The sequence below is a fragment of the Danio aesculapii genome, chromosome 9, assembly GCF_903798145.1.
Source record: "Danio aesculapii chromosome 9, fDanAes4.1, whole genome shotgun sequence".
Lineage (NCBI taxonomy): Eukaryota > Metazoa > Chordata > Actinopteri > Cypriniformes > Danionidae > Danio > Danio aesculapii.
This window is the reverse complement of record NC_079443.1, coordinates 5335723-5359364: the sequence shown is the minus strand read 5'-3', so window position 1 is coordinate 5359364 and position 23642 is coordinate 5335723. Positions and strand designations below refer to the sequence as shown.

The 23642-nt window shown below is 38.4% G+C and overlaps 1 protein-coding gene across 1 annotated transcript in view; it reads left to right on the top strand.

Annotated features, from left to right (window-relative positions):
- fmnl2a (formin-like 2a) overlaps positions 1–23642 on the top strand; it is a 145665-nt gene extending 122023 nt beyond the window's left edge. The window contains exons 17-20 of the mRNA XM_056464814.1: positions 5–106; positions 248–346; positions 5030–5153; positions 19989–23642. Of these exons, the coding sequence (XP_056320789.1) occupies positions 5–106; positions 248–346; positions 5030–5153; positions 19989–20098 (435 nt within the window). The 3' untranslated portion in view covers positions 20099–23642. The remainder of the gene's footprint in view (positions 1–4; positions 107–247; positions 347–5029; positions 5154–19988) is intronic.

Below are 23642 nucleotides of genomic sequence, written 5' to 3'. Positions count from 1 at the left end.
TCAGGATGCCTTTGATGAGGTGGTGAAATTCTTTGGGGAAAATGCGAAAACGACGCCACCATCGGTGTTTTTCCCAGTGTTTGTGCGCTTTGTGAAGGCCTACAGGGTAATAAGTCCAGTTACACATCATCTTTCTGTTCAATCACACTGCTTCTTCTTTCAGTTGTTTAAACCATCGCTGCATTGATCACTCGTGTTGCTGAACTACTCAATGCCGACAACACTGATGGGTCTTTCTCTCTATCAGCAAGCGGAGGAGGATAATGAACAGAAGAAAAGACACGAGCAGATGATGATGGAAAAGCTGATTGAGCAGGAGGCAATGATGGAGCAAGAGGATCAGAAGGTACTAATCAATAATGATAAAATAACGATAGATATAGTTCAGTAGTGTGTTTATTTGTGTGTGTGTGTCATTGATGGGCCTATACGGAATCTGTGCGCACAGAAATCTGTAGATTTCCACAAATATTCAGCCCATCGTTGAGTCGATTTATTTAGTTGTGTGTAAATTTATATGAATTCATTTCAGTGATATCACTGACTAATATGAAAACAATCTTATGATTTACTTACAATAGAGTTAGTAAAGTAATCGGTAACAGTTTAGAATAACTATCCATTATTACTAGTTAATAGATCATTAATAAACTGTTAGTTAATGAGTTATAAATGACTTGTTAAATAAAAGTTAATAGTTTGTTCATTATTTATAACTGTGCCTTATAGATAGCCAATAGATAACTTACAAGCTGTTAGTTAGCAAGTTAGAAATGACTTGTTAACTGTGTTTTAATGATTACAATGAACAGAAAAGTTCCAGCTTTTGATTAACATTTATTTAGTAATTAGTTTGTTTATTGGATTTATAATACTCACTTTCTTTCTGTGAATTTCTTCTTATCAGGGGTCGTCAAATCAGAATGAACCTCCAATAACTGTAGCACTTTTATTTTTGGATTTATATTATTTCAAATAAAATATTTTCTAATTAAGACCGCATTTAATTTGATCTTTTATCTATTATTTTTAAATTTATCTTTCACATTTACCTCCCTTGTGCTAAGTTTGTTCCAACGCTATAGGTAAGCAAGCAACGACTAGGGCCAGACAGAATCTGCGGACATTTATTAGCTATTTCTGCGCAGAATATTGTGAAAAATCTGCAGGATTTATGCTGAATGCTTTTGGGAGTATCGTAACTAAAAACGTAATATGTTAAATAAAAAATAATACATTCTTAACTTTTCTTTAATGTTTACAATGCAGATCATATTAGATCCTTTTATTTGGTAAACAAAGCAAGTCTCTTATATAATAAATCTACCATACATCTACAAAAAGACAGAAATGATTACTTGGTAACACTTTAGAATAACTATCTGTTATAACTAGTTAATAGATCATTAATAAACTGTTAGTTAATGAGTTATAAATGACTTGTTAAATAAAAGTTTATAATTTGTTCATTATTTATAACTGTGCCTTATAGATAGCCAATAGATCACTTACAGGCTGTTAGTTATCTATGGAGAGAGATTAGACTCAATAATAATTCACGCAAAAGACACGATGTACACATGCGTAGCCAAATACACGTACGTAAAATATTTATTTATACTTACAAAAACAATTCACATGCACAAAATAAAAATACATTTTCATAAAATACGTTTCACAAATGCAAAACACCATTTGCAAATATATAAGAGTGTACAAAAAGTTTTGAATGTTTAAAATTCACGAGTTCATCCTGAATGAGAATGTGCAAATCCTCTCTCACGTAAGACTCACCCTGAATACGAGTGTGTGCATTTTTGAGACTTTCCTGCCAGAAACAGGCAACTCGTACCTCTCAGCCAATCAGATGAGAGCTGTACTCGATGTCAACCACTCTGCGCTCCTTTTGCGCAGTCTGTTCCTCTAACCAACATGGCGGATACTCCTGTAAGTCAATACTGTTTCCTACTAGTTTGTGTATACGCTTTTTATAGTAGAATCTGAGTGTATTTCCAGTAACTCAATAGAAAAGTGCTTGTGTTAAGTCTATGCTAATTTAAGTGTATAGTAATAAATGTGCAAAGCATCTTGTATTAGCCGCCATGTTGTAATTTGAACAAACCTTGTTGTTTAAATTATGTTATGTCAGGGAGTTGTGATTGGTTGAACAGTAAGCTCACATCTTATTGGCTACAGGGCACAAGTGACTCACGTGGGAGGTGTGTGCTGACAGGAAAGTCTCAAAAATGCACACACTGGTATTCAGGGTGAGTCGTACGTGAGAGAGGATTTGCACATTCTCATTCAAGATGAACTCGTGAATTTTAAACATTCAAAACTTTTTGTACACTCTTATATATTTGCAAATGGTGTTTTGCATTTGTGAAACGTATTTTATGAAAATGTATTTTTATTTTGTGCATGTGAATTGTTTTTGTAAGTATAAATAAATATTTTACGTACGTAAATTTGGCTACGCATGTGTACATCGTGTCTTTTGCGTGAATTATTATTGAGTCTAATCTCTCTCCATAGTTATCAAGTTATAAACAATCATGAACAAGACGTTAGTAAATTACTTATTAAAGACTCATTAAGAATCAGTTAATAGTTTATATATGTTATTGGGATGTTATTCTAAAGTTGCTACTATTCTTCATTTATTAACTGTTAGTAAATCAGGAATAGTTGCAACTAGAATAACGTCCCAATAACATACTTAAGCTAATAACTAACACTTAACTAATATAATAACTCACACTTTACAGATCAGTTGTTCATAGTTTATTTACCATCTAATAACACCAGTGAAACTTTGAAGAACTTTTCTAATAAAAGATTTTTGATTTATTTTGTTTTCATGTTTAGCACAAAAGTGCCCAAACCTGTATTCTCTTGTATACTGCTGTTCTGCCATGCGATGGCTCGGTATGTGTGTTTCTATACGTTAAACACAATGTTCAACATTTCATCTGTGGAGTTTCTTTGATAAAATACAGCACACAGAGAAGCCTATGAGTGGAACAAGGTAAAGGTACAAAAGTTTTATATTTTAAATATCACATCGAATTTCTGTAGCTTGAACTTGTTCCATCCATTTGCTGTTCTACAAAGTTTCACTGGTATTAGTAGATGATTATCAAACTATGAACAACTGATCTGTAAAGTGTGAGTTAATATATTAGTTAAATGTTAGTTATTAGCTTATGTATGTTATTGGGACGTTATTCTAAAGTTGCAACTATTCCTGATTTACTAACAGTTAATAAATAAAGAATAGTAGCAACTTTAGAATAACATCCCAATAGCATATATAAACTATTAACTGATTCTTAACAAGTCTTTAATAAGTTAAAGTCTTTAATATGTTAATTATTAATAACTTAACAAGTCTTTAATAAGTTAATTAGTTTAAGTATGTTATTGGGACGTTATTCTAAAGTTGCAACTATTCTGGATTTACTAACAGTTAATAAATGAAGAATAGTAGCAACTTTAGAATAGCATCCCAATAACATATATAAACTATTAACTGATACTTAACAAGTCTTTAATAAGTAATTTACTAACATCTTGTTCATGATCTATTAGTAATTTGTTAGGTATAGTTATAAATGATTAAAATACAGTTAACAAGTCATTTATAACTTGCTAACTAACAGCTTGTAAGTGATCTATTGGCTATCTATAAGGCACAGTTATAAATAATGAACAAACTATTAACTTTTATTTAACAAGTCATTTATAACTCATTAACTAACAGTTTATTAATGATGTATTAACTAGTTATAACGGATAGTTATTCTAAAGTGTTACCAAGTAATCATTTCTGTCTTTTTGTAGATATATGGTAGATTTATTATATAAGAGACTTGCTTTGTTTACCAAATAAAAGGATCTAATATGATCTGCATTGTAAACATTAAAGAAAAGTTAAGAATGTATTATTTTTTATTTAACATATTACGTTTTTAGTTACGATACTCCCAAAAGCATTCAGCATAAATCCTGCTGATTTTTCACAATATTCTGCGCGGAAATAGCTAATAAATGTCCACAGATTCTGTCTGGCCCTAGTCGTGGGCTTGCTTAACTATAGCGTTGGAACAAAATTAGCACAAGGGAGCTAAATGTGAAAGCTAAAATTAAAAAATAATAGATAAAAGATCAAATTAAATGCGGTCTTAATTTAAAATTATTTTATTTGAAATAATATAAATGCATGATTATGATTAAAACAATACTCTGATTAAGATTCTACCACGTAAACAGAGATTTTTGATTACCTTAATGCGACTAAAGTCATAACTGAACTTAACAGAAATGGACATGTGGAGTATGCAGATATTAGTGGAATTACTGAAGTAAACACTGCAATCAAACTATTACCGTCATGTAGGACTTTTCGCCATATTTTCCGACAAGATCCAAGACATAGGCGGCTGTCAGTAAAGGACCACACACAAAACACACACACACACACCGCGAAATAAGGAAGTTTTTTTTCCCTTTACGTTTGGTGAGCATTATTACATTCTATAACACTCTCACCAGTCCTTGCTCCTTATTTGCGTCTAATTTGCGTTTGTCACGACAGCATGAGTTAAATTGAAACCGCCGAACTGCAGTTAAAGTCAGGCATCCTGCTGATTTGATCCTGAAGGGCACTTTTTAGTCAGACGGCTCACCGGTCAGGTATACATCCGCGCTAAAATATCAAGGTGAAAGTCATCATAGCTTGCGTAGAATAGACCCAGCTCCCACCCAACTTTGAGAATAGATTAACGGCGATATTTTTTTTATCGCACGATAAGAGTCTCGCGTTAACCTGCCGATAACGGCGTAGCACTAGATTTAATACATTATACAATATGTATCTAGGTATACATACACATAGCAATTGAACTCATTGTTTATCTGGATAAAGGAGTGTGTGGAAGGGAAAAGAGTGTGTGGAGTGTTTTGTATATTGACATAGCATCGATTGCGGTTGTGTGAGCCGTCATTGTGTATGTGTGTGTGTGTTCAGTCTCCCTCTCATAAGAATAAGCGTCAGCAGCAGGAGTTGATTGCAGAGCTGAGGAAAAAGCAGGTGAAGGACAGCAGACACGTTTATGAGGGTAAAGACGGAGCCATTGAGGACATCATCACAGGTACACACAACCCAGCGTTCTGTTGTCGGGGCTGCTTGCAGAACATTTCTAATAAAGTGTTGGTTTGAGCCGCTAACCAGCTCTCAGTGACTGGTGGGAAGCTTTACTGATCAATAACAATTAACTGACCGATGTCATTACAGGCTGATCGTGTGTGTGTGTGCTGTTACTGCTTACAGCTCTGAGCTGGAGTACTTCTACTAAACATGTTTACTGTAGGATTAAAGGGGTCATATTATGTCTTACATTTTGCCTTTGTTTAAAATTTAAGTCAGATTTATTTGTATACTTTGTACACCTTTTTACAGACCGCTTAAAAAAAAAAGATGTGGGATACATGCATAGACTGTAAAATATATGGACGGAGTATCCGTGACGTCACCCATAGGTTTCTGAACACTGCAAAAGAAGCTACAAGTAGGCGCGGCCAACCGTCGCCATTTTGTTCGCGCGTCATCGCACCCACGGCGGGATACCAAACAAGGGCAAAGAGGCGGAAAGTGGGCGGAGCTACAGACACCTGCTGGCACTTTGCTTAGACCTGGCAGACAGACTTTACTTTGGGAGAAACGCTTGATACTTTATTACCTGCGTCTCGTTTGTGTCCTGACCACATGTGCTTGGCTGTACACTATATCAATAAAGTGTTTAGACTTTTAAAAACACTGTAGTAATACATTGAGCCACTAAACATTGTTCTTATGACGTTTTTCTACAGGAGAAAAAACACGAATTACTTCCAGACACTTCAGATATAGTGTGTGTTAGTAAATGCAAGACTATTGATGAAATCCAGCATAACACTGCATGATACCGCTTCAGATGACTGTTCTAGAGCCTACAGCTAATCAATCTGTCACATTCTGGAGTGCTTTACGAGTCTAAAGAAAAATATTAATGATAAATGATCTTAAATAAAACAAATACATTTATAGAGATGGTATACAAGTATATAACTTTACTCACATGGGAAACGAGGCCACATGAATGGTTTGTGAGCACAATTAAATGCACACAGCATCCCATATCATCTGATAATTGTAGCAAGGCAGCTGACTGTGTAAAGCTACATAAAACAAAACAAAAATACGATGAATATGCCGAGATCAGTGGCTAATCTGCCGGATTCAGCTGAGGTGAAGTGACGGCGACCAGCGAGACCTAGCTGTCACTCAAGTGGCCACGCCTTTAATTATGCAAACTTAATATAACCTAATATAAAGGAAACGGATGAGTTATAAAAAAATTCACCCCCCTCACAGTTGTCATGGAGGGTAATAATAGCTATATGAACCAAAATCGCTCAACCCCGACCTGGAGGACTAGGACATACACTACAGACAATTTAGCTTACCCAATCGACCCTTTGCTAAGTCACACCTGAAAACCTCCGCACCACACATTATGGCTTAGCAACCGTAGCTGTCAAGCTTTCGAGCGAGGGAAACAAGCTAAATCGTTGTGCATATAGATTGTGCAAATCTGAGACCCGGTATCCTAAAAGTATCCTAAAAGTTTGGACGGGGTCGTGGAATTTTTTTTTTCCCTTTTCCTAAACGTAAAACCCAAGGGGAGAAATGCCAGCGTGGATCAAGCTCTGTGAGGGGCGGTAAAAGAGCGGGGTTAAATTGGTTTTCTTTTCAATATTCCTGACATATTCAGTGATAGATGACAATAACTCACATCTCTTACCGTGAATAGATCTAAACCGTGTTTCCTACAAAAATACAAAGCAGGTTAAGTTTCCCAGCTGTCTTTTTTTTTTTCGCTCGATATTATGAACACTGCTTCGTTTAAGCCCTCGCTTAAATCCAGCCATCTGTTTCAAGCTACAAATATTTGATATTATATATCAACAGAACGAAATAGAGATATGATCACAATCTGAGCACTTGCAATCAATATACTTCACCCGCAGCTGTTTTTCAGTCATTTATATGCCTCATGTCCATGTCAGAGCTACAATTCACCATTGTTTTCGTCAGGGTTTTGGAGATTTAGACCCAATCCCAATTCTACCCCTTAGCCCTTCCCCTTATTGTCCCAATTATCTTTAGCTTGAAGGCGTAGGGTTAAGGGGAAGGGGTAGATACCCCTTTGAACGAAGATTTTTCAGGACCACTTGAAACCAAGGGGTAAATTTCCCAGAATACACCAGCCACAGCTGCACCCGGAAGTAAAGAGATCCTTAAATTAGTATTTTTTGTCATTATTACGAATTTTTACAACAAACAAGCATATGTTTTAATATATTCATAACCGCGTTCGTGTTTTACTGTCATGCTTTAAAAAAATGCTAAAATAAAAACCGCAAAATTTCACGATGTCTAATTCCTAATAATAACTCCTAAATAGTAGTCCCACAACATTCTGACACTCGATGACACTCAAATCCCCTGTTAGAAAAGTGTAATGGCTGGGAATGAGCTTTTTACAGTGTCTGCTATAATGTTAATGTTGTTTTGGTGTGTTAACATAGATGAATATAGCCACGGTGTAAATGCGCAGTACAGTTACAGTCTTATTGACTGATTTCATGTGGCAGCCATGTTTAAAAGCAAAATCGAGGCTGCGGTGGGAAGAAACCTGGAAGTATCGTTGGGAGTTACATAGGGACGTTGTGTAGCTGTCTGTATATCTTATCAGTGAAGATAAACTGACACAAATTTATATTTTTCACCGCCTTCCCAGTGACCCGAAGGTCCGTTCTGAATGAATGGTGAAAATATAAAGGGATATCAGAGCTCATTTTCAGCTAAGTTAAGAGAAATGATGCTAGTTAGCTAATGTTTTCTTTCCTAAACACACATTTTAGATGCCATTTATCAAACTTGAGTTAATATACTGATTCTTTCACTATATTAGACTTGTCTCGATACTGAATTAAAAGAAAAAACGTCATTTTCCCGCTAACATTTAAGGCACTGTTGATGGCTTTAAACAGCGCTGATTTGCTATTGTGTTCACGTGCTCAACAGAAATGCTTGTGATTGGCCGAGAAGGTCATCAGTTCACCCTCCTCTGTTTACCGAGCACAAACACAGACGAGTGTTATGCTTGATGACTCGACTGATCTTCACAGCTGCTTCGCGCTCGTCTCCGTGTATCTGTGTTTGCACTGGATGAAGAGCAGTAAACTGAGTGCAAACACAGATACACGGAGACTGGAAACTCTCACCGCTTCACTAAATCACTTGAAACCTCAACTCTACAACATGAGGTATAATTCCTCAGTTTGTGTAAAGCCACTGCACACGACATTTGGACACGACAGTCGTATTACGCCCCCTTGTGGCAATCGCACAGAATTTTCAGTTTTCTCGCGCAACATGGGAGAGAAGCCGTTCTCGCAGTGTCTGAAATAAAGCAAGAGCCTTTTTTCTCTGTGTGTTCACCATGGTTTAATGAATGAATGCTAGAAACTTATAGAACACTAAAAATCTTGGAGGGAATGTGGAGACATTCGTACTTATTTAAGAATAGAAATGTTTTTTTTTTTAATGTAGACTTTTTTCTGATTCAAAAAATAACGAAAAACTCCTCTATTTCTCATATCGCATACACGGACGTGCTTGGACAACACTGAAATACATCACATCCGGTCGGCCGGTCACATACGGTCTAGTCGCAGGAGTTCAAATATTTCAACGTATCCGCAGCTCAATTCGGATCCGAATTTTTCACATACGGAGATGACTGGTACGCAGCTCCTGGACTACTCTCCGTTGGAAATGAATGACTTCCGGTCTGTTGCTTGTCGTGTGCAGTGGAAAGCAGGCTTAACTGTTTCTTTGCTGAAGCTGTTTCAGAGCAATACATAAACATGACCACTAGGCGTCGCTGTTGCTTCGACACATTTGTTTCAACTGTTTCATGAAGCCTCGCTCTGCCCACCACTAACTAAAATGTACAAATGAGACCGAATGAAATGTGAATTAAGGGCAGTCAAGTTCTGCGTTGAAGGCACTTTAGAAATCTCTTACTCTCTCATTTTGAGGACTTTTAAAATTGTATATATAAAAACGACATTCAAATTCAATGATATGACCCCTTTATGAATAACTCCATTCACTTGTAATCCTCTGGACAGCTCTAGAACTGTTTTAGCTGTAAGCCATGTTCAAATAGTTGATATGATAGCTGCTAGTACCATGTGATTATGCCATAGTGTGCTGTTGTGTGTAGAAAGTGCTAACATTGTGCTTGTTGCTGTGGCAGTTAAACCCTGTGTTGTTTGTATGTGTGTTTCGTCTGGACGCAGTGCTGAAGACTGTCCCATTTACTGCGCGCACGGCCAAACGCAGCTCGCGTTACTTCAACGAGGAGCTCCACTTCTAAAGCTTAGACTCTCTCTCTTTTAAAGGTCGCTGGATAAAGCTGCTCTCTTTCTTTCTCTCTGTGTGTGTGTGTGTGTGCACCCCTTCACATTCCTGGTTTGATTTCCCTGAGGGACGGCCCTACTGAATGTGTGCTGGCTTATGGACGTGATGTCACGTTCATTTTTCATTGTTTTTCCAACTAAAACTCACGCATGAGGGGTGCTGGGAAGGGAGGATCCCACCTATGTTTGCTGTTGCTGCATGAGTGTAATATGTATTCATATTTATCATTGTAACATGAACGTAATGAGGAAATGTAATGTCACAAAAAGCCAAACATGTCAGAGTTTAGAACGTACGTCTCAACTGGACGCCCCAGCCATTGTTGAGAAAAGCAGAGCTGTTGAATTAGAGTGCTTTTGGCGCCCTCTGCAGTTTACATTACAGAAAGAAACCTGGAAAACAAGCTCTACTGAAAATGATTTCTGCTGCTTGTTCAAACTACTTCTATAAGATGAGCTGAATCAACTCAATTCTTGATATGAGTTTTATGTTAAAAGCAATTGTTTAATGTTCAATCCACTTAAATTTGTAAAATCAATTAAGTTAACTTAATTGATTTGTGTTAAGGCAACATGAAGGAATTGTGAGTATACAGAGAGGCCATATAAATGTAGTTTTTATTAAAGACAAGCGATTTTAACATAAGAATGTATTGTTTACATGACTCTCTGGAATACTTGATTCCGATTGGTCGATTACAGCTTTCCAAGGTATGTTACTCTCAGATAACTACCACTGAAACTAATAACACAGGCTCATCCGGGTACTTCTGATCATCTTCGCTTTTAAGTCTGATTTATACTTCTGCGTCAAGTGCACGTGTATGCTACGGCACGGCCTATGGTTGGACGTATAGCCCTCACCGTGGCCGTCGGCGTCGCTGATGCGCACCTCTCAAAAAATGTAACTACACATTGCAACAACACGTAGCAAAAGCGCTGTGATTGATTGGCTTTGTAGCGCTGACGAGTGTGGGCGGGAATGGGAGCCGCGCAAGCCCGATGGAGCGATTGTTTACAAGGATGGAGTCCCGTGAAGGAGCTCCGGATGGAAAGTTTTGTTTTGTGTTTACCTCACGGTTAAAGTTGTTGCAGGTCCGCTGGTTCCTGCCTCAAAATGAGCGAGTTTGAACCACTTGTACATTAAGGAAGCGTTCAGAATAAAACAAAACACCAGCGAAGAAACTCGACACAGGAACATAAACACATCACTGCCAACTAGCGTTTCGTAAGTGTTCTTGCAGAGCAACAGAAACAGCGCGCACAAGTATGAATGCACAGCTATGCGTGTTGCATGCGCCGTGGGTCACATCGATCACCTGACGTAGAAGTATAAACCAGGCTTTAATCATATTTATATAGGCTAATCTTTCACTTCACTGTATTTTGATCATTTGACACAATTTCGCATCTGAATAATACGTAGGCTGCGTAACAATAAATAAATAAATAAATAATTGTTATAACGTACATCCAACTAGAGGTCTGCACCGGACTGTTTTTTTGGTCACGCTCCCGCAAGGTTTTATTCCGCACCCAATCGCTCCCGCTGTACATTTAGGGCTCTATTTTAACGTTCTAGGCGCAAAGTCTAAAGCGCAGGGCACAAAAGCATTAAGGGCATGTCAGAATCCACTTTTTTAAGGATGGAACAATACACTCTGCGCTGCGGCGCATGGTCTAATCTAATTCAGCATGTGTAAGTCGTGAGTACTGGTGGTACCGGTGCTCATTAAAATTGAGGATATCACAGATATGCTGTTCCGAAATAACATTGGGAACGCATATTGTTAGACGACCCGCTCCCGTTCAAATTACATCAGAGTTACCAACCGCTACCGTGTTTTACTTGGAAAGTTATTCCCGCGTTGCAGGAAATCCAGTCGGGTCCTCTACATCTAATCAGTTGTTATTGCAGAATAAAAGCCCTTCTGTCTTTTCAGACAACAGCTGCTGATAAACCTGTCAGGCTTTATTTTGCGAGATCAATCGCCTAAATGTACTTTACCCCTTACATAGAAGTTTAGAAATGTGTGTATATATATATATATATATATATATATATATATATATATATATATATATATATAGCATGATATATTTTAAATAGGCTTGGAAAAGATACATCCAATATGGAAATCCATGCCATCTCCGTTGATTTTATGTCATTCTAAATTTCTGGGTTGAACATATGATTGATGAGTTTTATTTTCCGAACATTATTATATGCAAATGTCACCCCAGTGGCTTTGTAATCCTGTAGAGGCGTTTATTCTCATTTCATGTCAGTTTAATTGAGCTGTCATTTTTGAAGCACTGGCCTGTTGGTTTGTGACATTATGATTCGCTCGTGTGATCATTTGTCCATGTCATTGTGAGTCATTGAGGTTTTTTGGGAAGTGTTTGCATGCTCACTGGTTTTCTGCATCTTCTCACTCCATCTTGTCCTGCTCTGATGGGAAGTTCTGGTACCACATGACTTTCTGTCTTCAACGTTTAACTCTGCATGAATCATGTTGAGGATTTTCACCTCACGTTCACTTCATTTGCTGCACTGACTTTATGCATTCTTTAAGTAAATGGGAGAATTATGCTGTTGACTAATGTATATGCATCCAAATTTAACAGAGTGTCACCAAAAGTCTAAAAATGTCGAATTATATGAAAAGAATAATAATAATTTACATACCACATGTGGACCGAAGTGTTGTGTCAGAAGTCGATAGCGGATAGCGCAAATTGTGATGGCATGGATCTTGGAACTCCAATCTCAGAAACTGCAACTTGTGACTATAAGTACATCAAAAGTGATACATGAACGTCAAATCATTGTCCAGTCATGTTATCGGTTTTTAAATTGATCCAAGAAGAGTGGCCAATGTCACACTTTATTAACAGTGACTGCAGGGCCACAGAGCGATAAATCACAAGCAGCTACAACAGTTGTGACCAAGGCAAAGAGATAGTTCACTCAAAAACACTCATTATTTACTCCATTCATCTGTTTGAGTTTTTCTTTCTTTCTGTTGAACAAATAAAGCAGATATTTTGAAAAACGATGAAACCTGGTACCATTGACTTGCATAGTATTTCTTTGTCCTACTATGAAAGTCAGTGTTTACAGGTTTCTAACATTATTTCCCCTACAAATATCTGCTTTTGTGTTTAACAGAATAAGGAAACTCATAAAGGTATGGAAACACCTGAGGGTGAGTACATTACCATCCCTTTAAATAGGCTCACGGTTTTTGAGTCTCAGATGATTCATAGAAAGTGGCCTCGTCTGATGAATCAAGATGCATCATGTTAATGGCTAAATGTGGATATGATTTGGGTGATTATTTTTGGGGACATATTTTGGTCCTATTATCCCAACAACACAATCACTGACAGCTATCAGATGTTTGAACATTGTTGCAGACCAGTTGAACCCTTTCGTGGCACCATATGCTGGTTCACAGGTGGTATAATGTATTGTTTATATTCATCAAAGGGTGAAATTCTATTAAAGGGACAGTTCGCCCAAAATTGAAAATTCTGCCACCATTTACTCTCCCTTCACTTTATCCAAACCCATTTGTTTCTTCTTTAAACACAATGGAGGACATTTTGAAAACTACCGAAAACCTGTAATCACTGACTTCCATAGTATTTGTTTTTCTTACTATGAAAGTCAATGGTTACAGGTTTTCAGCCTTCTTTAAAATGTCTTCTTTTCTGTTCAACAGAAGAAAGATACTCAAAGATTTATAACCACTTGAGGCTGAGTAAACAGTGAATTAAATTGTCCTTTTTGTGTGAACGATCGCTTTGATGCTGTGGCCTCCAAATTGACCTGACATGAACCCGATTAAACACTGGATCACACTGGAAAAGTTATGCTACATCACCATTACATCACAATATATGTGACCTGGAGGACCTGCTATATTAGCATTGTACCAGATATCCCACTAAACCGAATACCACCTCAACGAATCAATGCCTAGCCACATGCTCTGTTTTGCAGGTTAAAGGAGGTCCTGTCGTAGGTTATAAAATAATGGCTCTTCTTGTTATATCCTTTGGTGAGATTCAGTGCTAAATTTGGATACAGCATGATGCTCTCATTTACCCAATGCAAATGCATAGAGACATCCCAATGTGTTTAACATGCATGAATCATGTTGAAATGGTTTCCTCATCTTCAGTTCGTTTGCTTCTGGACTTGATGCATTTCAGCAGGGGGAATGGGATCTCAACAAAACAGTCTAGAAATGTCTGTCATATAAAATATTTCTCAAAGTAAAACATGTAACTGCTCTAATAATATGAGCTTGAATATTTTTATAAACGTTCTAACTTTTTTTAAAGGATAGTTTACCCAGAAAAAAAAATTCTATCATCATTTTCCGAAACCAAAACCGATTTTGTTTGTTCTTCTGAACACAAAAAGATACATTTACACCTACCCCAATTCTAAACCCCACCCTCAATTATTAACATCTACACCTACGCCAACTCTAAACCCCACCCTCAGTTACTAACATCCACAACTACCCCAACCCTAAACCCAAACCTCAGTTATTTACACCCTCAACCAAACCCTCACAGTTAACATCTACACCTACCTCAACCTTCACAGTTATTAACATCTACACCTACTCCAACTCTAAACCCAAACCACAGTTATTAACATCTACACCTACTCCAACCCTAAACCCAAACCACACAGGTATTAACTTCTACACACACCTACTCCAACCTTAAACCCAAACCACAGTTATTAACATCAACACCTACTATAACCCTAAACCCAAACCACACAGTTATTAACTTCTACATCTACTCCAACCCTAAACCCAAACCACACAGTTATTAACATCTACACCTACTCCAACCCTAAACCCAAACCACAGTTATTAACATCTACACCTACTCCAACTCTAAACCCAAACCACAGTTATTAACATCTACACCTACTCCAACTCTAAACCCAAACCACAGTTATTAACATCTACACCTACTCCAAACCTAAACCCAAACCACAGTTATTAACATCTACACCTACTCCAACCCTAAACCCAAACCACAGTTATTAACATCTACACCTACTCCAACCCTAAACCCAAACCACACAGGTATTAACTTCTACACACACCTACTCCAACCTTAAACCCAAACCACACAGTTATTAACATCTACACCTACTATAACCCTAAACCCAAACCACACAGTAATAACTTCTACATCTACTCCAACCCTAAACCCAAACCACACAGTTATTAACATCTACACCTACTCCAACCCTAAACCCAAACCACAGTTATTAACATCTACACCTACTCCAACCCTAAACCCAACCCACACAGGTATTAACTTCTACACACACCTACTCCAACCTTAAACCCAAACCACACAGTTATTAACATCTACACCTACTATAACCCTAAACCCAAACCACACAGTTATTAACTTCTACACCTACTCCAACCCTAAACCCAAACCACACAGTTATTAACATCTACACCTACTCCAACCCTAAGCCAAACTCACGGTTAACGTCTACACCTACCCCAAGCCTAAACCCAACCCTCAATTAACCTCTACACCAACCCTCAACCAAACCCACACAGTTAACATCTACACCTACCTGAACCTTCAGTTATTTACATCTACACCTACTCCAACCCTAAACCCAAACCACACAGTTATTAACTTCTACACCAACCCTAAACCAAACATTCAAAGTACCTGTAACCATTGAATACCCAGAGTATTTGTAATCCTAATAGGGAAGTTAATGTTTACAGGTTTCCAACACTCTTCAAAATATCTTCTTTTGTGTTCAACAGAGGAAAGAAACCACTTTAGGGTCATCAAATAGAGAGTACATGTTCATTTTTGGGTGAACTATGTCTTTAAACATGACTGGGAAGATGTGTTTTCTTGAGATTCTCCTATATTGCACTCTTAAGTTTCCACATTGCTTCATGCCTTCAACTTACCCACACATCCTGGCGTATAACACTGCACTTCTGGGAAGCTTGACACATTTTCATTGGTTTCACTGTTTAAACAAGAAGTGACCGTGCAAGAGGTCAGTAGTTGCTTTGTTGTATCTGGACGCTGGAGCCGTTGTGCAGAGCAGCTTGAGTAATAGAGTTAGCGCAGTTCTTTCAGTGGCGCTTCTGTAACACCTTCCCCGCAACTGCCTGTGACCTGTTGACCTTTCCTCTTTTTGAGCCCTGGGCAGCTTGGCTCGCTGTGCTGCGGCCTGCAATCCGGTCCACTATGCTCCGATTCTAACCTCCATTTTTGTTTCCTCTCCACTCAGCCTTAAAGAAGAATAATATTACTAAATTTCCCAATGTGCACTGGAGGGTAAGGAACTCTTCCAGTAGTACCCCAGTGGATGCTACTCAGACCTGGCAAGCATCTCTCTCTTTATTATTATTATTATTGTTCATTCTGCTCCTTCCAACATAGAGTTTGCTTTCTTTTGACACTGAACGCAGAAGCCATGTTCACTTTCTGTCTGTCATTCTATTTAACACACATCAGGCGTCTTGAAGTCTGACCCTCGAGGGCCGAGTCTTCAGGTACCTTATTATGTACCTCATCACCCGATTGAACTGATTTGATTAGTTAATTAGGTGATGCTGTGACCTGAGACCCATAGACTCTGCCTTGCATAGTTTCACACTGAACTGACCCACATGTAGAGATATAGTTTAGTCTGCATTAGTGTCATTTCCATTGAGTTCTCTTCTCTAGCCCAAAACAAACGAATACTAAAAATGTCAGAATGTCATTACTTATGAATGAAGTACATCTGCTAGAATCTATTTTTCAGTAAAATCTAATAGTTCAAGTTTTTTAATGTTACAGATATGACGTTTTCTCAAGATGATATACTGGAACAGGTTCATTATGGTAATGCCCATGTTACTGTGAGGGCTGTGTTTAGGGTTGGGGTAGGTGTAGAAGTTAATACTGAGGTTTGGGATTAGAGTTAGAGTAGGTGTAGATGTTAATAAGTGTGAGGGTTTGGCTCAGGGTTGGTGTAGACTTTAATAACTGTGAGATTTGGGTTTAGGGTTGGAGTAGGTGTAAATGTTGATAACTGAGGTTTGAATTTAGGGTTGTAGGTGTTAATAATTGAGGTTTGGGTTAAGGGTTGGAGTAGGTGTAGATGTATTAACTGTGAGGTTTGGGTTCAGGGTTGGAGTAGGTGTAGATGGTACTAACTGAGGTTTGGGTTTAGGGTTGGAGTAGGTGTAGATGTATTAACTGTGAGGTTTGGGTTCAGGGTTGGAGTAGGTGTAGATGGTACTAACTGAGGTTTGGGTTCAGGGTTGGAGTAGGTGTAGGTGGTACTAACTGAGGTTTGGGTTCAGGTTTGGAGTAGGTGTAGATGTATTAACTGTGAGGTTTGGGTTCAGGGTTGGAGTAGGTGTAGATGGTACTAACTGAGGTTTGGGTTCAGGGTTGGAGTAGGTGTAGGTGGTACTAACTGAGGTTTGGGTTCAGGTTTGGAGTAGGTGTAGATGTATTAACTGTGAGGTTTGGGTTCAGGGTTGGAGTAGGTGTAGGTGGTACTAACTGAGGTTTGGGTTTAGGTTTGGAGTAGGTGTAGATGTATTAACTGTGAGGTTTGGGTTCAGGGTTGGAGTAGGTGTAGGTGGTACTAACTGAGGTTTGGGTTTAGGTTTGGAGTAGGTGTAGATGTATTAACTGTGAGGTTTGGGTTCAGGGTTGGAGTAGGTGTAGATGGTACTAACTGAGGTTTGGGTTCAGGGTTGGAGTAGGTGTAGGTGGTACTAACTGAGGTTTGGGTTTAGGTTTGGAGTAGGTGTAGATGTATTAACTGTGAGGTTTGGGTTTAGGGTTGGAGTAGGTGTAGATGGTACTAACTGAGGTTTGGGTTTAGGGTTGAGGGTGGTCTAGATTTTAATTATTGAGGGTTGGGGTTAGGGTTGGGGTAGTTGAAGATGTTATTTATTGAGGGTTGGGTTTAGAGTTGGAGTAGGTGTAGATGTTAACAACTGAGGTTAAGGTTTAGGGTTGGAGTAGGTGTAGATGGTAATAACTGAGGTTTGGGTTTAGGTTGGGGTACTTGTCGATATTAATAATTGAGGTTGGGTTTAGGTTGGAGTAGGTGTAGCTGTTAACACTTGAGGTTTGGGTTTAGGGTAGTTGTAGTTGTTAATAACTGTGAGGTTTGGGTTTAGGGTTGAAGTAGGTGTAGATGTTAATACTTGAGGTTTGGGTTTAGGGTTGGAGTTGGTGTAGATGTTAATACTTGAGGTTTGGGTTTAGGGTTGGAGTAGGTGTAGCTGTTAACACTTGAGGTTTGGGTTTAGGGTAGTTGTAGATGTTAATAACTGTGAGGTTTGGGTTTAGGGTTGAAGTAGATGTAGATGTTAATACTTGAGGTTTGGGTTTAGGGTTGGAGTAGGTGTAGATGTTAATTACTGTGAGGTTTGGGTTTAGATTTGAATAACTGAGGGTTGAGGTACTTGTGAATGTTAACTGTGAGGGTTTGGTTTAGGGTCGGTGCAGACGTTAACTGAGATTTGGGTTTTGGGTAGTTGTAGATGTTAATTATTGAGGGTTGGGTTTAGGATTGAGTAGGTGTAGATGTTAAAAATTGAGGGTTGGGTTTAGAGTTGAGGTAAGTATAGATGCTAATAACCATGAGGGTTTGGTTTTGGGTTGTTGTAAAAGCTAAAAACTAAGGTTTGGTTTTAGGGTTGGGGTAGTTGTAGATGTTAATAACTGAGGGTTGAGGTAGGTGTAGATGTTAACTTTGAGGGTTTGGGTTAGGGCTGGTGTAGAAGTTATTAACTGTGAGGTTTGGGTTTAGGGTTGGGGTAGGTGTTAGATGTAAATAACCGTAAGGGTTGGGATAGGTGTAGATGTTAACTGTGAGGGTTTGATTTAGGGTTGGTGTAGAAGTTAATAACTGAGGTTTGGGCTAGTTGTAGATATTAATAATTAAGGGTTTTTAGAGTTGGGGTAGGTGTAGATGTTAATAACTGTGAGGGTTGAGGTAGGTGTAGATGTTAACTGTGAGGGTTTGGCTTAGGGATGGTGTATATCATAGGTGTCAAACTCAGTTCCTGGAGGGCCACAGCTCTGCACAGTTGAGATTTACCCTAATCAGACACCTGATCAAACTAATTGAGTCCTTCAGGCTTGTTTGAAACCTACAGGTACGTATTTGGAAGCAGGGTTGGAACTAAAATGTGCAGGGCTGCGGCCCTCCAGGAACTGAGTTTGACACCCTGATGTAGATGTATAAGTTAATAACTGAGATTTGACTTTAGGGTTGGGGTAGGTTTAGTTCGGGGTGTCCAAAAAAGGGAGTTCTGGAGACCTTGTGTCCTGCATAGTTTAGCTCCAACTTTCTACAACACACCTACCTGGAAGTTTCTAGTATACCTAGAAAAAGCTTGATTTGCTGGTTCAGGTGTGTTTAATTGGAATTTGAACTAAAATATGCAGGACATCGGCTCTCAAGGAGCGAGTTTGGACACCCATGGTTTAGATGTTAATAACTGAGGTTTGGGGGTAGGTGTAGTAGTTAATAACTAAGGTTTGGCTTGAGGGTTGGGGTAGTTGAAAATAGATGTTAATAACTGTGAAACTTGGGTTTAGGGTTAGGTTGGTAGATGTAGATGTTAACAACTGAGGGTTGAGTTTGGGGTCGGATTAGGTGTAGATATTAATAGCACACAAGTTTAATAATTCAAAAATAATTCAAATTTCTAGCAAAAAACGATTGCTTGTGCATGTCCATTACGCATTGAACCTGATACAGTACGTCATCCTGCAACAGGCTGCAGCGAGGACGCTCTAAAACACATGTTGTATTTTGATTTAAAAGAAAAAATGTTTTTGCAAGGGGTTCACAAACCTTTGCATGTTACAACAGATATACTGTAAAAAAATATATATAGTAATCTCACTGCCATAACTTTTCTTGTTTTAGAATTAACTGAAATTCCAATAATCTCAATATACATCAATTAAATGACTAAAAATATTAAGTTAAACTTTATTAACTTATCAAAATAGAGAGAATCATTTGTTGTCATGACTGTCACATTAATTTATAGTGTACTGTCATTGAAAAACCTGACAAACGTGCTCCTGTGGTGCATCAAATGACTTTTGCTGATATTTTGTAATATAGTGCAGTGACATTCAGACATTCAACATCTTACTTGAGAGTTCAGATATGTTTTGTCAGTGTTTTTCCAACAACCATGACCAAAAAATATGTTTCTGTGAAAACAAGCGCCACACTTAGTACAGTAGTTTCCGTTCACATTCAGAACCTGAAATAGAACTCCAAGTGCTTTTAGTGCAGTAAAACCTCAAGCTGCTTTGCCCAGTTGGCCACCAGCATGTCCAGAAGATCTGAACTCAGAGACTGACTTGACTGTATTGTGTTCCTCCTACATCAGATCTGAGAAACCAACCTTACAGGCGCGCTGATGCCGTCAGGAGGAGTGTCCGGAGACGCTTTGATGATCCCAATTTGCGGCCAGTCAACAACGCAGAGATGGTCATGTGACGAGGGCGGAGTGAATGAATGTAGTGAATGGAATGGAGGAGTTGACAGCTCCAGAACAACGTAATGAAGGACTGAAGATGACAGCAGGTCTGAAAGTCAAGTGCCTACTCTTAACATCTGTCCAATCAGGTGTTGAATCAAACGTGTAATTGTCTCCTGTTTGTAATTTTTGTTTGTTTTATACGAAAAGTGTCTTGATCTGTCTTATATCTTAAATCGTAGATGGCGAGATCAGTGTTTCTCTTGAGATGGTGTCAGAATGTAAAACTATTCCAACACTTTATGCATCATGAACCTGTACAAAGCCTCAAACATTCCAGTGCTTTCGCCGCATCTGATCAATCTGGATGTGCATCTTAAGAGTCGCCATGAAATGGAAGTTAAGATTGTCTTGCTACATCCGCTTAAAACAGTACTGAAATGAGAGAAGAGTAGGCTGGTGCATGATTCCGTTCTTTGGAAACTGATTGGATTGTTGATGGATGAAAGATTAACGAATCAATGAGTCAGAAATACTGATAGCCCCGCCCTAAAGGAATTCCATGTGACCAGGAAGTGAAGAACAGTTGTTTCGAGGGGATGGGAAGGTTAGAGTACTTGATTAAAGTACAAGAACTACTATATACATATAAAAATAGTAGATTTTGATTTCAGGGCAACTTCATGTCAGCTGAAACTGGGTACATTCTTTTTTGGGAAGATAATATAATAGAGCAGGGGTCACCAATCTCGTTCCTGGAGGTCCGGTGCCCTGCAGGGTTTAGCTCCAACTTGCCTTAACACACCTGCCTGGGTGTTTTAAGTATATTGTACCTAGTAAGACCTTGATTAGCTTGTTCAGATGTGTTTGATTAGGGTTGGAGCTAAAATCTGCAGGACACCGGACCTCCAGGAACAAGTTTGGTGATCCCTGTAATAGAGCATAAGAAAGGTTTAGGGAAGTTAAAGCTGTGTTGTAAAACGTTGATGGCTGGAGATGCTGCAGGGTGCCACACAACGGCCAAAGATAAAAACAACATGGACATTGTTAAAAGAAGATGGTTCGAAGTCTAGGAGTGTTAATATGTGTCGTATTATGAAAGAATCCAGGCAAGTAGGAGAAAGTTTAAGGAAAGGATTGATGTTGCTGAGGAAAATTTGAAATTATGAACCGGAGGCAGTAGAGCTTTAGTATCTCGCATTTCTGGAAACAAGTCTAAATGAAAATGCTGGATGCAAATCTGTACACTACCTGACTAAAGTCTTGTCGTTGATCCCAGTTGTAAGAGCAACAAATGGTAACTTGACTTCTAGTTGATCATTAGGAAAATTGGCAGAAGGTAGATTTATGTGTTGAACTGCATCTCAATCATCACAAATACTGCAGAAGACCTAATGGAACCCGCATAGATCCAAGATTCTCACAAAAATCAGTCAAGTTTGGTGAAGGAAAAATCATGGTTTGGGGTTATGTTCAGTATGGGGGCGAGCGAGAGATCTGCAGAGCGGATGGCAACATCAACAGCCTTAGGTATTAAGACATTTGTGCTGCCCATTACATTACAAACCACAGGAGAGGGCAAATTCTTCAGCAGGATAGCGCTCCTCATACTTCAGCCTCCACATCAAAGCTCCTGAAAGCAAAGAAGGTCAAAGTGCTCCAGGATTAGCCATCCCAGTTACCAGACATGAACATCACTGAATATGTCTGGGGTAAGATGAAGGAGGAGGCATTAAAGATGAATCCAAAAAATCTTTATGAACTCTGGGAGTCCTGCAAGAAAGCTTTCTTTGAGTCATTTGAATCATTGCAGAGATGTATGGATGCAGTCCTCCAAGCTCATGGGAGTCATACACAATATTGATTCTGTTTCCACTGCACCATGACTTTATATTCTATACTGGACAAGACTTTTAAGCAACAAGACTTTTGTCTAAGCAGAGTCAGACCTTACTGTCCTAATGAAATCATTAAAAATCAAGACATGATCATATTTTATTTTGGTCAAATAAGCGTAATCTAGAGCCCTTCGCCTTTCATATAAGCCACTTCTGATGCCAAATGATCAACTAAAAGTCAAGTTGTTATTTGCTGTTCCTAAAACTTGGATCAGTGACAAGACGTTTGTCAGGTAGTGTAATTAGGTTCAAACTGTGGGTTTGTTAAAATCAATGAAAATTCTGGAATCAAACTCTTCAAAATCACGTTTCTGAACATTTCTTTGATTGACTAAAGGCCTTGATATCATACACTGTAAAAAGCAAGATAAAAAGAGAGTACACTCTAAAATATAAAAATGCTGGGTTGTCTTAACCCAGCATTGGGTATGATAATGGAATAGATATCGACGAAAACAACATTGTTTGTGTCCATTTTTTTTTTTTACCCAACACTGGGTTATTTTTTTTTCAATTAAATTTAAAAGACACTTTCTAAGAGTAACCGTTGGGTTATTACACTTTTCAACAGCTGGGTTTGTCCATATATGAACCAAAGCTGGGTTACAACATCCCAGCATTTTTCTATTGATTTTAAAGCAATCAGTTGACTTAAAGTGAGTAAACCATTTGCCGCAAATTAACAATGTGAATGATTATAAAAGCGTAATCCTTGTGTATTGTTCATATGGACTACCCTTTCGTTATGTTTGTGGCTGTTTTGACAAATGTTACCTCCCCCAATTGGGAAAACCACCAAAAATTAAAAATACATAATAATATGGTGTCATGGCTTTGCAATCAAAAAAAGGAAGTCAATGGGTTCTAATGGAAGTCAATGGGGCAAAAACAGCCCTGAACATAATCAAAGGGTAGTCAATTTGCCCAGAGTGTATTGTTGAGTTTTTGAAAAATTTCAAAGCATCGTCCCAAACTATGTGTCAAAATAAGATGTCACCAAAACTCATCCCATTCGCTGAAACACAGGAGAAAGTTATGGTCAAATCAAGACTCGAAATCACTCCAGAGTGGATGAAAACATCCCCAACAGCACACAAGGGTTAACAGTCCCAAGTATCAATGGGTTTACTCGCTTTTAACTGATCGCTTTTTACAGTGTATAAGCAACTTCTGATGTTGTTTTTCCACTTCGATGTGAAAGGTTTGAAACCCCAGAGCTGCTACATACTCTAAGCAAACATCCAGACAGCGTCCCCTGGATTTAACGCAGATATACATATATGTGAACGTGCTGCGGGCTTACATCTCAGTAAGAAAATAACAGCAGTTAAGATAGAATCGGATAATCGTGATGGCTTTTACGTAAGCTCTGCTATTAGGCACTCCAGTCAAGTCTTTGAGTTCATTTTTTGACTTTGCTCGAAGTATATCTCGGGCTTAAATGAGGTTGTGTCAAGAGATTATAGGTGACAGAAAAAGTCTGTAAAAACCAACAACGACAAAAAAAAGGCCATTGATACACTGTGAATGAATTACATGACAACGTAAAAGTGCCGTTTTGAAAGCGTGAACTCAAACTTTATGACTTTGTGATTAGATGACTTTGATAGACTCGCTGCTTTTTCTAAATCATTTACAGTTTGCATTAAAGCCAATATTCCACTGA